This window comes from Rhinopithecus bieti, unplaced genomic scaffold, assembly GCF_001698545.2.
Source record: "Rhinopithecus bieti isolate Rb0 unplaced genomic scaffold, ASM169854v2 scaffold_7414, whole genome shotgun sequence".
In the NCBI taxonomy this organism is placed as follows: domain Eukaryota; kingdom Metazoa; phylum Chordata; class Mammalia; order Primates; family Cercopithecidae; genus Rhinopithecus; species Rhinopithecus bieti.
The window spans coordinates 90,385-106,880 of record NW_016806087.1 but is presented as its reverse complement, the minus strand read 5'-3'; the positions used below and the strand labels follow the sequence as shown (position 1 = coordinate 106,880).

The following is a 16,496-nucleotide window of genomic DNA, read 5'->3' as shown; positions in this document are numbered from 1 at the left end:
CTCCTTCTTTTTTTTTTTGAGACAGAGTCTCGCTCTGTCGCCCAAGCTGGAGTGTAGTGGCCGGGTTTCAGCTCACTGCAAGCTCCGCCTCCCGGGTTCACACCATTCTCCTGCCTCAGCCTCCCGAGTAGCTGGGACTACAGGCGCCCGCCACCTCACCCGGCTAGTTTTTTGTACTTTTCAGTAGAGACGGGTTTTCACCGTGTTAGCCAGGATGGTCTCAATCTCCTGACCTTGTGATCCACCCGCCTCGGCCTCCCAAAGTGCTGGGATTACAGGCTTGAGCCACTGCACCCGGCCTAAATTTTTTAACATACAAAACAATATAATATGTTCTAATGGATGCATCCCTGTCTAATGAAAATACAAAAACATCTCAGGGAAGGATTCCTTCCTACCGAGACAGTGGTAGGTGATGGGTCAAGGGATGAGGATGGTGTGAGGCTTTGTATCTGAAATGTTTCTTAACAAAACAAAGTGAGCCAAGACCAACATGGCAAAATGTTAGCATTTGTTAAGTCTGAGCAGTACTCACTGGTATTTGCAATACTATTTTCTGAACACTTGAAATAATTTATAATTTTAAACACTTCCAATGTAAGAACATTATAAACTTTTAAGAATAAAGTAAAAATTTAGCTTAAGAAGTGGCAAAATGGAGGAAATATCAACATCTTCACAACTGACGATTCTTTCTGTGTTGCGTGTCTCTGACAGACATAGACGAGTGCACTGCAGGGACGCATAACTGTAGAGTAGACCAAGTGTGCATCAATTTACGGGGATCCTTTGCATGTCAGTGCCCTCCTGGATATCAGAAGCGAGGGGAGCAGTGCGTAGGTAAGTACCACAGTGCAGTGAGCACGGTCCTGCCTTGAGTACCTTAACTGTTTCAACCTCAAGCATTCCAATCAAAGCATTCACATTTCTTTGGAGAGTGGTAGCCAATAACTCCTTATTCTTTTACAGACTACCAATCCATTTTCCACAATAACAAGAAACAACCTTAAAGGTTGAGCCTATTCTGGATAACAAAGTGTTGGCTAAATGTTAGACGAAGCAAGAGCAGAAATTCGGGGTATGAATGGGACCATAAAAACAACCAAAAAAAAATTTAAATTTGCTGTTTTGGGGGCCATTGTGCTAGCACACTGGTACTGTGGGCTTCACTCACCATCCACTGCTGCAGAGCATAGCATAGCACAGCACATAGAGCAAATGGTGGAGTTGCATTCCAAGCACCAACCCCAGTTCACTTTGAGACCTTGAGTAAGTTACTTAAATCCTGTGTCTCACTATGTTCACTTGTACTGTGGACACAATACTGGTCCCTATCTCCAGAGCTCATGTAGGGAATGCTTAGAACAGTCCCTGTCCCTGTGCAGTAAAGCTGTTTGCTATCATTGTGTTCTAAGTCAACAGATGAGTATTAAAGGCTCTTTATGCTGCAAGCCTTTGTAGGATACCAGGAGTACAAAGCCAACTTCACCATCTGCCTGTGTTGGAGGGCCTAAGAGCATGAGCTCCCTGACAGCAAGACCAGGTCAGCTTGTGTCACTGTGGTCTCCCCAGTCCCTAAAGCATGCCCACCATGTGATGGAGGCTCTATGAGTGTGTTTTGAGTGAATGGAAGAACAAAGTATGAGGAAGCCAACTGGCAGATAGTGAAGTAAAATACAGTACTCTGGGCTCAATCATGAGGCCCAGCACTAGGCATGAAACTCTAACTGACTGTCCATTTATTTACATACCCCCTCTTATCACAGACCAGTGAAGAAGCCTTATTTCCTCTTAGGAACAGAGAGTGAGGATGTGGGGACAGACAACCAGCATCAGTTTTCGCCTGAGAATGTGAGCTGTTGATGTTCACATGTCAACACTGAGTTCCATGTAGGCCCCCACCCAGTTCTGCCTGCCATAGGGCTATGCCTAGATGCTGGGGTTAGTGCCCAGCCTCTGAGGAAGGCCCAGGGTTTGCTGTAAATGAAGCTGTGATTTAAAAGAAGAGTGCGTAGAAAACTCCAGAGATACCAAAATTTTGCCATTGTATTAGACAGGAAAATAAACATTTGAGGGCATAAAAAGTACAGAAAAAAAGAACTAATCCAACGTAGTGTGGGGTGAATCAAAGATAATGGAACATATGCTCACAGCCCTTTTAATGTGGTAGGAGGAAATATTCCTAAACTCAGATCTAATCATGTGTCTTCCCTCCTGCTTCCCTCACCGAGAGAATCAAGTCTACATTCCTCGACGGAGCATGAAAGGTCTTGCTCAATCTGATCATTGTCCAGTTCTGTTGCATAAACACCTCTCCCCCACCACAAAATAATATTACACCCCAGCTTTATTCCACCAGTTCCCCACACATATCACACAGTGTTACTTACACTTTGGTGCCTCTACACAAGCTCTTTACAGCACCAAGAACATTCCCTCATGGCAAACTCTTATTTCACTACCAAATCCTAGCTTAGGATCACTTCCTCTGGGAAGCCCGCTATGATCTACCCAAATATAATTAGTTGCTCCCTCCCCTGTGCCAGTACTTCTCAAATTAGGATGAAGGATACTTTTTTGTAAATTTCCAATCTGTGGCAGACCAATACTTCTGTAAAGTACAACAAAAATAATGTTGCAGTAATGTCAAATTGCTATTTATAAACATGTACTCTCAGTTTCTGTTTTATTCATTGCAGACTGGTCCAAATAGCCCATGAACCAGCAGCAGTCAGCAGGCCACACTTCAAGCAGCCTGGTGCTCCCTGGGTTCCTTACACTCCTTTCTATTGTTGATCTTCTCATTCCATGGAATAATTTGTTCTATGCCTGTCTTTCATACTAGACAGGGCAGAACATATGTATAGTGATTATCATTATAAACTTGCGGTACCAAACACAATGCTAGCAAATAACAATGGTTCAATGAATGTTTATTAGTTAAGAAGACATGCATCATTTATTCACCAAATAGTTATTGAGGGCTTAATGTGTAACAAGCATTGTTCTAGGCACTGGGATAGTAGTAAACAAATTTTACAAATTCATAGTCCTCGTGGGGCTATTAGAAAGTATAATACCACTCATACAAGTTAGCTATCAATACTAGCACCTGATGATAGTACTGAGGACTAGGAAGCACTATGCTAAAATTGGTCTTAATTAGTGTGAAGTTTCGATTCATTCAAATAGTATTTATTGAGCACCTACTATGCCAGGCCCTATTCCAGATCTAACAATGAACAAAAAACCCTCTATCTCCACCTCAAGGGGAGAAGACAGTTCTTATTTGCCATGCACTATAGTGAAGGAACACACAAGAAGCAAATAAACACATAACACAATGTTGAGTACTGTTAAGGACTACAAAGAAGTCTAAAGCAAGGTAAGGAAATAGATAGGGCAGAAGAACCTATTTTATATTGGTGGGAAGGGTGGCCACCCTGAGGAGGTGACATTTGAACAGACACCTGAACAAAGTAAGAGGAAAGCCATGTGAATATCTTCTTATTATTTATTTCAATATTCAAGTTAAATCAAATATATCTTGCAGCTTATTAGCTCCCATTTATGTTTACTTGCTTTGTGCCAGGAACTTTGCCTACATTATGTCACATAACTTTCCCAATAATTCTACTTACAGAAGAGGAAATGGAAGCTCGAGAGGTTAAGATGAAGCTAGTAATTGCCAGAACAAAGATTCAAACTCAGGTTATCCTGAGGCTGTTTGAGCTTACTACTTCCCATAATTTTAGTTATTAAAGTACCAAAAGAGCCCAGCATAAAGGTTTGTTTTGTTTTGGTTTACCACAAGGCAGTGTCACTATATAGCGTTACATTGTATATGCATAATGGTTGTTTTAAATTACACATGCCATGTTAAAGTTGTCACAAAGTGTAGAATCATGAATTAACGAAATTTTATTACACTTCTAAGATGTTAATCCTACTTTGCAAGTTCTCAGTTGAGCATTTTATAGTTGAAAATATTTATATGAGAAGGACACAGGCTGGAACACTTCATCAAAGTGTCAGAAGAGCACTCTCAAGAGGCAACTTATTTAGCATCCTATTCTTCCACAGTGTTCTTTTATTTGATACACAAAAACGTCCTAAGATACACATGGCAAGCTGTGCTATCCACATCTTGCAGAAGAAAAAACCAAGATACTGAAGGCATAAGTGACTTAGCCAAGGTCACCAGCTGAGCACAGCCCACAACTCTTTCTTTGTTTTGTGCTGCACAATGTGCTTCAGTAGTTCTTTTTCACTTCTGTAATTATATATAAGCTTTTAGCTCCCCAAACTGACACCTTACATATATGTGCAATAGTCTCAATTATTTTGTTTTCTTTAAATCTCAACCCACCCACCAAGTTTATTTACCACTGAATGGCATGAACATTGAGTCTTTGTTCTTAACATCTTAACTGCAGAATACAAAGTATATTTAAAATATATATATACCCTAATTTTAACAAAATAGAGAGGAAAGTATTACTTTTAAAAAGAGATTTTCTCTAGATAGGTTTTCTAGATGATGCTTTACAGAGAATTTGAAAGCAAACAGCAATGCTAATTCAATAATTTTGTTCTCTTTGTGTATGTGCCTGACAACCTAGACATAGATGAATGTACCATCCCTCCATATTGCCACCAAAGATGTGTGAATACACCAGGCTCATTTTATTGCCAGTGCAGTCCTGGGTTTCAGTTGGCAGCAAACAACTATACCTGCGTAGGTAAGCCTTTTGAGAACTTGCTGATTTCTGTCTTCACAAAAGGAAACCCCATGCCATGTTACAGTATTTCCAGTTTTCTATGTTCTTGAGCAAATAGTTTCCATCGACTTCCCTTCAGCAATCATAAAGCTTAAAAGATAATAACCAATCTGTGTCTTAAAACACATCAAGATGTGAATGGAAAACTTTTTAACTTTGGTTTTAGTTCTCCTTTGTGGCGATATCGACAAATTTAAAACTACAAATCAATTGATACACATACACCAATTAGTCAAAAGTGTGTGATATAATACTGAAAGTGCCAAAGAGGTTACTACAAGTTCAAGTATATAAACTTTCCACTGCAAGTGCATCTGATTTTTACATGCTTCTTCTCCCCTTTCAGAGTGCAATGTCACGGCACACAATTAAAAGACTGGCATGACTTGGAAAAAATCTAGTGTAGGAAAAATGCCTTTTCACAATATTTTCAGTGCTTTAGAGCATTGCAAAACTCCGTATGGGTCTCAAAGGCTTATGTTATAATTGTAATGGAATTTAACAGAACCCATTTAAAAAGTAATAAATAGCACAGATAAATCTTCAGTACAGCATGCTGAGAGACCGTATCAGTGTGAGTGTCTTATACCAATTATTTATAGAATTGGCATTTTGTATCTGAACAACAAAAGACAATAGATACTGAAATGTGTATTTATTAGAAGCATTAAATTCCTTTGGAAAGATTCATCAAACATCAAACTAACTGTCATTCCTAGAAAAAATATTTTGGTATTTCCAAAAGAAGTATATGACAGACGTTTGAAGTTGTTCCAACAAATATGAAACCTAAATGGATGTTCTCCAGTGAGCTTCTGCAGGGCAAATAATTCAGCTAGGGAATTATTTATCAGCAGATGACATAGGTACAAAAGAGCAAGGATGTGTTTAAAGTCTCTCTCTCTCTCTCTCCATATATATATATAAATATATCCATATATATATATATAAAACTTTTTTTCAGATATAAATGAATGTGATGCCAGCAATCAATGTGCTCAGCAGTGCTACAACATTCTTGGTTCATTCATCTGTCAGTGCAATCAAGGATATGAACTAAGCAGTGACAGGCTCAACTGTGAAGGTAAAACTCTTCCCAGATAGTATGGAATAAAGTCCAATCCCTGTGATTGCTGTTGTTTTATCTGATATGTACCCGTTTAGGAAAACAAATGTTTACCCATGGGAATTCTGTTTTGAAATCCAGTTAATGTAGTTCAGTTGTTACATTGCCTTTTTAGTGTGTTACCAAGAAAAAGGAAAGGAAGTAAAATAACTGAAACATTAGGTGCAAGCTGGCTCTAATAATTAGAAAGGGTGCTCTAGCATGTTGCTTCTCAGTGTGTTATCCAGTGAACAGGTGTGTCAGCACCTCCTGGGAGCTTATGAGAAATGCAGAATCTCAGGCTCCAACCCAGACCTTCTAAGTCTGAATCTACATTCAACAAAAACTCCAGGTGACTGGTGTGCACATTTAAGTTTCAGAATAGCCAAGTGCATGTCAAAATATTAAAATAAAAATCAAGAGATCTGGCTTCTGGTTCTATGCCTGCTACTGTGTGACTTGGGCACCTTTCTTAAGTTGCCTGGGTTTCACTTTCCACATGAACAAGAGGAGGGTCATTTAACTAGACTGATGACCTTCAGAGTCCATTGCATGTGCACATTTTGTTGTATAACTCAAAAGGTATTAGACATCCTGAGAGGGATGCCACGGACACTTGATGTCCCTGACCTCCTCACAGTTCACTCAGCTTTACACAAAGCTCAAACCCCAACGAGAGAAGCCTCACATCATGCCATTACGCTCAAAACTGAAAGAGGCTACCTCCGGACAGCTGCGTCTGCCCTTCTGAGTAAACTGTAGGGACATCACTATTCAGAAATGCAAAGCATTCTTCCCCAGAAGGCCAGCTCCTGCCAAGTTGTCATTCTGGAAGCTTGCACAGGTTAGGGGACTTGGAGTTCAAAGCTCAGATGAACTTGGTGTCAAAGTCACCCAATTTCTGAGAAGACAAACATGCACTCTGCATCCTGGATGGGTCTGCAGAGTCCAAAATGAAGACCATCAACCACAAGCCAATTCATTCAGTAGTGTAGTTAGGTCCAGGATTAGCCAAATTGTCAGTAACGATTCAGTAAAAGTCATGATAAGAAAAACTCTTTGTGCTGTGAAGTCATAGAGGGAAATAAGCTGATATTGTTAGAATTTACCTTTCAGCTGTTGGCCGGGCGCGGTGGCTCAAGCCTGTAATCCCAGCACTTTGGGAGGCCGAGACGGGCGGATCACGAGGTCAGGAGATCGAGACCATCCTGGCTAAACACGGTGAAACCCCGTCTCTAACTAAAAAACAAAAATTAGCCGGGCGAGGTGGCGGGCGCCCTGTATCCCAGCTACTCACGGAGGCTGAGGCAGGAAATGGTGTAACCCGGGAGGCGGAGCTTGCGTGAGCTGAGATCGGCCACTGCACCCAGCTGGGAGACAGAGCCAGATCCGTCTCAAAAAAAAAAAAAAAAAAAAAAAAAAAAGTAATATTCTTCCCCAGACTGTTGACAGGGAAAAAAAAAAAAAAAAAAAAAAAAAAAAAAATATATATATATATATATATATATATATTATTGTGTGTGGTTGTGTGTGGTGTATGTATGAAACCAGGCAAACTTAAGAAAATGTGCCCAAGTCCACAGTAGCAGGAATAGGATCAGTAGCCGATCTCTTTATATATATAGATAAATTTTTCTCTTAAAATAATTTTAATATATTATAATTATTTTTATAAATATTTTTAATCTCTTTATATATATGTGTGTGTGTGTGTGTGTGTATATATATATCCAAAGTAGTGGTGAATAAGCTTTTCATCTCTGTGTCCTTGCTCTTGTCTGATTCAACAGACATTGATGAATGCAGAACCTCAAGCTACCTGTGTCAATATCAGTGTGTCAATGAACCTGGGAAATTCTCATGTATGTGCCCCCAGGGATACCAAGTGGTGAGAAGTAGAACATGTCAAGGTAAGTTTATTTTTTTTTTCATATGTTAGGTATTTAGTTTTAACCAGGAAGAGATGAGAAGTTGTTACAGGATTCTCCCATAGACTTTCATTTTTCCCACTTTGAATATACAATTTAAGCTCTTTTTTCCCCTGTTCATCATAAAATATATACATCTCATAAAGAGGCAATTCTATGCTAATGCCGACTTTTCTTAAAATTCAGAGTAATCATTTTTCATCCTCAAAAGATAAATAATTTTAATAAAATATTGATATTTCTTCTATGTAACCTACATAATCTCTTTGAGATACATCTTCAAATCATCCACTGGAAAAGATTCAGTTATTAAAATGTTTCACCTGTGAGTTTGAGTATAGAGCATAAGCTCAATATGTGAGTTAAACATACCTCCATCCAGTCTCAGTTCTCTAAAACACAAGGATTATGCATTGGGTAAGAATGTAGGTGCTGAGAAAAGTCAGCCTAATATGTCGTAAAATATACTTGAATATTTTAGAGAAAAACTACTAACCCCAAAATAGCTAATGACCTTGGATCCAGTTTCAAAATAAACATTCAGATGATCTTCACACCTATACATAAGTGGAAGAGGCCGCTCCCTATAATGGTATGATTTCAGAGTCTCAGGAAAATCTAAAAAAAAAAAGGACCCTACCTCCAATGTTGCATGTAGTTGAAAATTTTCTTTACAGGGAAAGGACTGTCAGATAAAACCAAAAATGTAGAAAATCCTGGAAAGTTAGTACAAACACTTAAATTTACACAAAGCAACAAAAGAATGAAAAAAATGACCGAACTTGAGGACAAAAAATCTGTTTGAATCCCAGCTCCACTGTATTCAGTCTGCACAATCTTGAACAAATTATCAAACTGCTTTGAGCCTCAGCTTCCTCATTTGGAAAAGGGAGTTGTGGGAATTTAGTGGAATGACATACATAAAAATAATTTGCAAACTATAAAGGCTGTACAAGTCAAGGTGTTTTTATGAAATTTACTTACCAATGTAAGTGGCCAGTAGTAAATCTTCTGTAGAGAGTCCTTTTTAATCAGAGTTGGAGTGAAGGCACACAAGGATAATAAAGATCCTATTAAGAAAAGAAAAGATCAAGGAAAGGAGACACTGGGGATTCTCAGTCTATATCATGATTTTACAGGAAAGTATTAACTCAGAGGAAATCCATGACCTGGGATTTTATAATAGGCACACAATTATTCAACTGGACTCCTACCAATGAGTATGAGCATAATCAGAATGTAGTTCATTGCGCAATGAACATCTTTATAACCCTTTCCAGGTTACTAGAGACTTTATAAATGTTAATTATGGGAAAACATTGCATTCCAATGGTTTTACTTACTGAACCCTAATTGCGACTTTCAACATGCATATTACATGCAAGAAAATGTTAGCTAGTGGAATGTCTTAACAAATTTCTCTGGAGTCCTTCAAACAAGTATCTATGTGTTTCTAATCAAAAATTGATTTGATGCTCAGCAAAAGACAGAAGCAGATGAATGCACAGTGGGCTCCTACCTGCTTAGCCTATCTATCTGGAAACATTTATATCTATTGTAATTCAAGGTGGAAAATGCACTAAAGTTGCAAGTGGGGGATTCATAAATGTTGTATGTTGAAGATATGCAGCTTCAGAATGTTTGGTTAAGCCAAAACATTTTTTGTGAAAAAGATTTAGCATTCTTCTAAAGTATAAAGCAATTGCTTTCCCCTACTGAAATCATTCCTTTTGAGCCTTGTCCACAGGAATAAAATGAAATTAAAAAGGTTTGGATTCTTAACTTTCTCCAAAGACTTATTTTGGGGATGAAATAACTGTTCTCATTTCACAGGCCTATACAAATGAAAACTGTGTGTGTGTGTGCGTGTGTGTGTGTGTGTGTGTGTGTGTGTGGAGAGAGAGACAGAGAGACAAAGAATACACATACACATAGACACACACTCATCAAATATTTTGAGAGTTATTAATTTCTGAAAAATCTTCCAGAATTATTAAGGTGATGATTATGCTAGGCTCTACATTACTGGAATAAATGAGATTATAAAGTTGTCTTTTGCTTCTGTTGGACTCCATATAACAAATCAGTATTAGTTTTCCCTGTACCTAAACAGTATCTTTATTTTTCAAAAAAGTGGAAAATACTGAAAGGATAAGTCAATTGTGATTTCATCCGAAGAATCTAAGTTTTCTTTCTTTAGCCATAGCCAGCCCAAGAAGACACTTTTTGTAACTGTCTCCTGGAGACTACCTAGCTTTTCCAGTCTCCTCTTGAGTTCCAGATAACTTTAGCCAGTTTAGAAGCTAAAATACTTTTTTTTTTCTCCAAAGTCAAGGCATGAATTATTTAGAGTATGTGAACTTGAATGAGCCACTAAACCCTTATTTGTTTTTCATCCATATCAAGTGGAAATATCTTTCTCACCTACCTCCACAGTTTGTGTGAAGAGCAACTTAGTTCAATTAATTATTTCTTAAAAGCCAGGTGCTCTATTGCATTAATGCTAGGTGATTAAAGGATTAAAAGATGGGTACAATAACCCTTGCCCTCAAGGAGTTTACAAGCTAATAGAACGGTTAAGCTAGACATGCAGATTTCAATAATGCAAAGCAGAAAGCAATAAAGGCCCTTAAAAAAGAACACCAGATACGAGAATTCAAAAGAGACCATATCCCAGCACCTAGCCCATGCTTGGCTTAAAGTAAGGATTCAGTAAATTACTTACGGAATGAGTAAATTCATGAATGAAAATATCTCATTGTGGAGAAGGAATGATTCAGAAAAAGTTTACATTGAATAAAATATAAATCACTATTCAAATGTAAAGGAAGACAGACATAGAGATGTAGATATTAATTTTATTTGTATTGTTGTTATAAATGTAATGGCTCTCTAGTAAAACTGTTCTCTCAGATGTCATCTGGAGGCTTCTGATTCACAAATCTAAAGTCAGTCTTTGTCCAGCCTGAGGTAAACACAGCCCTTCTTCCCAGGACTCTCTCTCCCTCTGACTTCTTTGGCACTGCCTTTTCCTGGGTTGTCTCCCTCCACTGACAGCCTCTTCCTTAACTTCCTCTTTTTCCCTACAGTCCTAAAATCGCTATGCTCTACGAGGTGGAACACTTCATAGTTTCACTTCTTGTGCTGTGCTTCCTTCCTCTGGACAGTATAATCCACTCCCAGCATGCTTCAGCTTACTGAAACCACATTTCTAGCGTTCTCCTTTCTCCCGAGTTCCTGAAAGAGATGATAAGCTGCCCTCCATAGTTTATGCTTGCTGATTTCTCAGCTTGGAAAGGCTTCCCTGCCCCAGCCATGAAAACTCCATCTAACCATCACCCTTTAAGACCACGTTGAGATGCCTCTTCCTTCAGCCTTCCCTAATCCCCCTGGCAAAATGACCCAACTCTGCTCCACATCTCTCAGTATACTTATCTGTCTCTTACTTAATTCCACTTTACTTTCAAAGTAACCATATGCATATTCCCTTAATTATAATGTCCCTGAGGACAGGAACTGGTGTTTATTTAACTTTTATAAAGGCAGAGTCAATGGTTAACATTGGGCTTTGAATTCAACAGATGAACAATAGGTGCTGGATAAAATACCATGAAATGACACTTATTAATCTGCCTAGAATGTCTCAGCTCTATCTGTCCTGAATTCAATGCAATGAACACCCAGTCTTGTGTCTAAAAGCAGGTTGAACACAGTCCAGATGCCCTCACACCTCCTTCCTTGCAAACAGAATCTGCCAGTAATATGATTTAATTAGATCAGTTCATTAGTTTAGTTAGTAAACTCTTTGACCCTACATCTCTACAGATATAAATGAGTGTGAGACCACAAATGAATGCCGGGAGGATGAAATGTGTTGGAATTATCATGGCGGCTTCCGTTGTTATCCACGAAATCCTTGTCAAGATCCCTACATTCTAACACCAGAGAAGTAAGAAAAATCAGAACTTTTGACAGTGAGGATTTTCTGGTCTTACCAAGCCAAACTGCTGACTACTTTTGTCTGTCTCTGCAGCCGATGTGTTTGCCCAGTCTCAAATGCCATGTGCCGAGAACTGCCCCAGTCAATAGTCTACAAATACATGAGCATCCGATCTGATAGGTCTGTGCCATCGGACATCTTCCAGATACAGGCCACAACTATTTATGCCAACACTATCAATACTTTTCGGATTAAATCTGGAAATGAAAATGGAGAGTTCTACCTACGAGTAAGTATCCTGAAGGCAGCCTTAACTATTGAGAAAGATGGGAGTTTGTTGTTGTTGTTGTTGTTGTTGTTGTTGTTGTTGTTGTTGTGTGGTATCCACATGTGGAAGGAAAGCAAACATTTGAAGAGTCTTATGTGTAGGCATTGTGTAAGCCCTTTCAGGTACATTATTTCATTTATTCCTCTTGGTAACACTGCTAGATAGATATTAATATTCATCTCCATTTTTTACGGAAGAGAAAAGTGAGATGCAGAAAGTTTAAGTAGCATCCCTGAAGTCACTCAAATATTAAGTTTGGCAGACTCTGATACAGAGTTGTGTGTGACTACCAAAATACAAGCCTCCCATCCCCCCGCCTCTACTCCCTGCCCCAAACACCCCCCAAGGAGGTATCACTAATCATTGATGGTTAATTAATTATATATAGACATACATATAATTCAAATCCAAAATAATTCCTGGAGCTCCTAAAGAGTTTTCCAGAAATCATGAATTCATCATTGTTACATTCACAAGACAGTTTACATTCACACCGAAACTGAAACCCTTAAGTATGTGAGAAGTGACCACACCTCCCCGCACAGTATATGTCAGTAGTTGTACCACTCTTGCAAACTTCTGGGCTGACAGTATGGAGTCACCTTCCTATCTTTTATTGCCTGTGTGAGGTCTACTTTCTGAATTCTGCCATTTCCCTCTTCACACTGTCTCCTGGGTTATCTTTGCTTCCTCACATCCCTATCTCTCTTCCTATAAACTGGCTCCTGTCATTTCCATGATCCCTTCAGTGGCTTCTGAGCTGGTCTCCCTGACCCCAAAGCCTCAGCCTTCCAGTCTCCCTACAAAATCTCAGCAAGTTCATTTTAGGTTAAAATTTGGACATATTTTAAATACGGCTCACCACTTCATGTGAAAATGATGGCACCCTACCAAGCAGTTTGCAGAGTTACGGTAACTGTTTCATGCTAATGATGTTATTCATCCAGTTACAATTTTCTCAAAACTCCTTTGGGCACTCTTTATTTTTAATCAAATTTTAAAGCCAATATTTCATTTTGAGAATATGAATTAAATTGGGAAATTCATCCTTGTGGCACACTTTACAGATTTTTAATGTTTACTCATTTATCCTGTTTTTTGATATATTAATTTCCCATATAGCTCCAGAGTTATGTGATACTATTTCTTTGCCAGTATATTAGAAAATGATTAATTTCTCATGACCAGCTTCTGAAAAGACCCAATGCAAAATGCAATCTATTACAATTATTTTTTCTAACAAAAAAGAATATAGTTCTTTAACATTTGATATTTTAAATTTGACATATTCTTGCTATTTATAAGAAATTTCCACTAAGTGAATTTTACACAGTTCAGATACTACCAATTAACTAATTCTAGCCTAAACAAATAACATTATTTTTAAATAACAAAATCTTTAAATAATTTTCTATTTTGAACTTTTAGCCAATAATGTAAGAAAAAAGTAAAATTTCTAGCAGAATAGACCAAAGAGTGAAACAAGAGTTCCAACCATGTTTTCTTTGCCAATTAAACATGGCACTTTATACAGTTATTTACTATTTATATCAGTGCATTTACTGACTTGATATTTTCAAATAAAATACAGTGTTTTCTCCAGTGAAATCCTTATTCTCATGACTGATAGAAAACATTGCCAATTTTGATAGTTCCAGAGTTAAATAATGTTAAATTATTTGAAAGAAAATTATTTAAAATAATAAAAATAGACATTTCAAGACTATTTCTTGTCACATAATTCAAAAAGTACTTGGATCAAACCCTACAGAGTTTCTCCACTAAAATTCTACTTGTGCAGAGGGCATTGAAATGCATCAACAGCAGGTTAAATAAGTTAATTAGGTTAATTAATTAGCTTAATTAAGCACCTACTACATGCTAAGCTCTATGCTAGGTGTCATGAGGAATTAAAAGGACATGTAATGCACATTTTCTGATTTCAAGGAACTTTAAATATTATTGTGTAGAAAAAATTAACATCTATGAAAACAGAAAGGGGGCAATTTTGTGCTCAATTCTAGGGTCCAAATAAAACGTGGGCTGGCAAAGAAGGTTTCTTGATAGTCATGAGTAATTCTTGAAAGGATATGTGGAATATAAAATTTGATTTATATTCCTTTTGAGAAAACGCTGAGAAAACCATCTTCCCTGGAAAAGAGAACATATTGTAAAGAAAGTACATGAAACTGAAGGTTGAATATCCAACATACTCCCCAATACTCCAGTGTCTCTGCTCCCTTACTGAGCCTTACTATTATTATTCATAGCCCTATCATTGCCTAGTCTAGTGTTCACTGAACTATGTCATCCACTAGAATATGAGCCTAATGAGAGCAGAGACTACACCTGTCTGTTCACTCTTCTATCCTCAGCACATAGAATGGTAGCTGGCACATAGCAGATGCTAAAAAAATATTTTAAATGAATAAATTAATTCAATCAACACCTTCAAGGTGTTATTATTACCTACAACTATTGTTTACAAGAGGTATGCACCATGGAAGATCCTGGAGACATAAAAATGAATAAACCCAAGCCAGTTCCTGCCCCCATGGAGCTTGTAGTCAAGACATTGAACAAGTGATCAGAAAGATGCTGACTGCTGCAGCAGAGGGTCGCAAGCTGCTCATGGGTATATAGCAAGTAGACCTAACCAAAGCATTCTCTCCCTTGGTTTAATGTCCACCCATTGAGGTAACTGCTAAATCCTAATCCATGACTCCATCCCTTGGCATTCAAACTCACACATACACTTACCTGCCTCTCCAACCTCATCTCCCTCCACTCACAAGAACCCATCACATTCTTCATCAAAATGAAACTGCACCCAGTTCTTCTGAACATGTTACTTTACAAAAACTTTCAGTTGTCCCTGGTGACTCTCCTCAGGCATTCAAAAGCTTTCCGTCAGTGCTTCAGGGCTCTTCATTTTCTTCCCTGTATACATACACGTTTATGTATCTTCATACGTGCCCTGGGTAACCCCATATATCTTAGCATTTACCACATTCTGTTGAAAAACTGTTTCCATTTCTCTTTACTTACTAGAATGTAAACAGATGCACAATGTTGAGAAAATGAAAAGTGACAACTTTGTTTACAAGTTCAGAAATTATCAGATTCTCACTTAAGCTCTAGTCTCTGTAAAGTCCACAACTTCTCAATAAAAGTGAAGAAAAATGTTAACAGAGAGGGAGGAATCAAAACAAAGAACTTTTTTTTTTTTTTTTTTTTAAAGCAAGTCCTTGAAAGTTGGAACTAATGACTGTATTAGACAAGGGATAAGAGCCAAGAAGAGTTGAAACCAAGAAGGGACCAAGTAGTGGCTCTTGTATACCACCCTCAAAATTCTCCCCCTAATTCTTATAGGAGGTATACTAACAAAGCATAGAAACTCCAATGCAAGGAAAATTATTCTTTCCTTTCTCTTTTTTCTTTTATTTTAGCAAACAAGTCCTGTAAGTGCAATGCTTGTGCTCGTGAAGTCATTATCAGGACCAAGAGAACATATCGTGGACCTGGAGATGCTGACAGTCAGCAGTATAGGGACCTTCCGCACAAGCTCTGTGTTAAGATTGACAATAATAGTGGGGCCATTTTCATTTTAGTCTTTTATAAGAGTCAACCACAGGCATTTAAGTCAGCCAAAGAATATTGTTACCTTAAAGCACTATTTTATTTATAGATATATCTAGTGCATCTACATCTCTATACTGTACACTCACCCATAATTCAAACAATTACACCATGGTATAAAGTGGGCATTTAATCTGTAAAGATTCAAAGTTTGTCTTTATTACTGTATGTAAATTAGACATTAATCCACTAAACTGGTCTTCTTCAAGAGAGCTAAGTATACACTGTGTGGTGAAACTTGGATTCTTTCCTGTAAAAGTGGGACCAAGCAATGATGATCTTCTGTGGTGCTTAAGGAAACTTACTAGAGCTCCACTAACAGTCTCATAAAGAGGCAGCCATCATAACCATTAAAGAGCATGTAAGGGTAAGAATGAGTTTTTAACTGCTTTGTAAGAAAATGGAAAAGGTCAATAAAGATATATTTCTTTAGAAAATGGGGATCTGCCATATTTGTGTTGGTTTTTATTTTCATGACCAGCCTAAAGGTGGTTGTCCATTACATAGTAATAAATCATTGTTGTACAATATGCTGGTTTCTGTAGGGTATTTTTAATTCTGTCAGAAATTTTAGATTGTGAATATTTTGTAAAAAACAGTAAGCAAAATTTTCCAGAATTCTCAAAATGAACCAGATATCCCCTAGAAAATTATACTATTGAGAAATCTATGGGGAGGATATGAGAAAATAAATTCCTTCTAAACCACATTGGAACTGACCTGAAGAAGCAAACTTGGAAAATATAATAACATCCCTGAATTCAGTACTTCCACT

At 37.8% G+C, this 16,496-nt stretch overlaps 1 protein-coding gene across 1 annotated transcript in view; it reads left to right on the top strand.

The window, feature by feature from the left end:
• Positions 1–16,251, top strand: part of EFEMP1 (EGF-like fibulin extracellular matrix protein 1) — a 59,059-nt gene extending 42,808 nt beyond the window's left edge. The window contains exons 5-11 of the mRNA XM_017874643.1: positions 718–840; positions 4,623–4,742; positions 5,746–5,865; positions 7,677–7,796; positions 11,640–11,763; positions 11,848–12,043; positions 15,532–16,251. Of these exons, the coding sequence (XP_017730132.1) occupies positions 718–840; positions 4,623–4,742; positions 5,746–5,865; positions 7,677–7,796; positions 11,640–11,763; positions 11,848–12,043; positions 15,532–15,693 (965 nt within the window). The 3' untranslated portion in view covers positions 15,694–16,251. The remainder of the gene's footprint in view (positions 1–717; positions 841–4,622; positions 4,743–5,745; positions 5,866–7,676; positions 7,797–11,639; positions 11,764–11,847; positions 12,044–15,531) is intronic.
• The last annotated feature ends 245 nt before the right edge of the window (positions 16,252–16,496 follow it).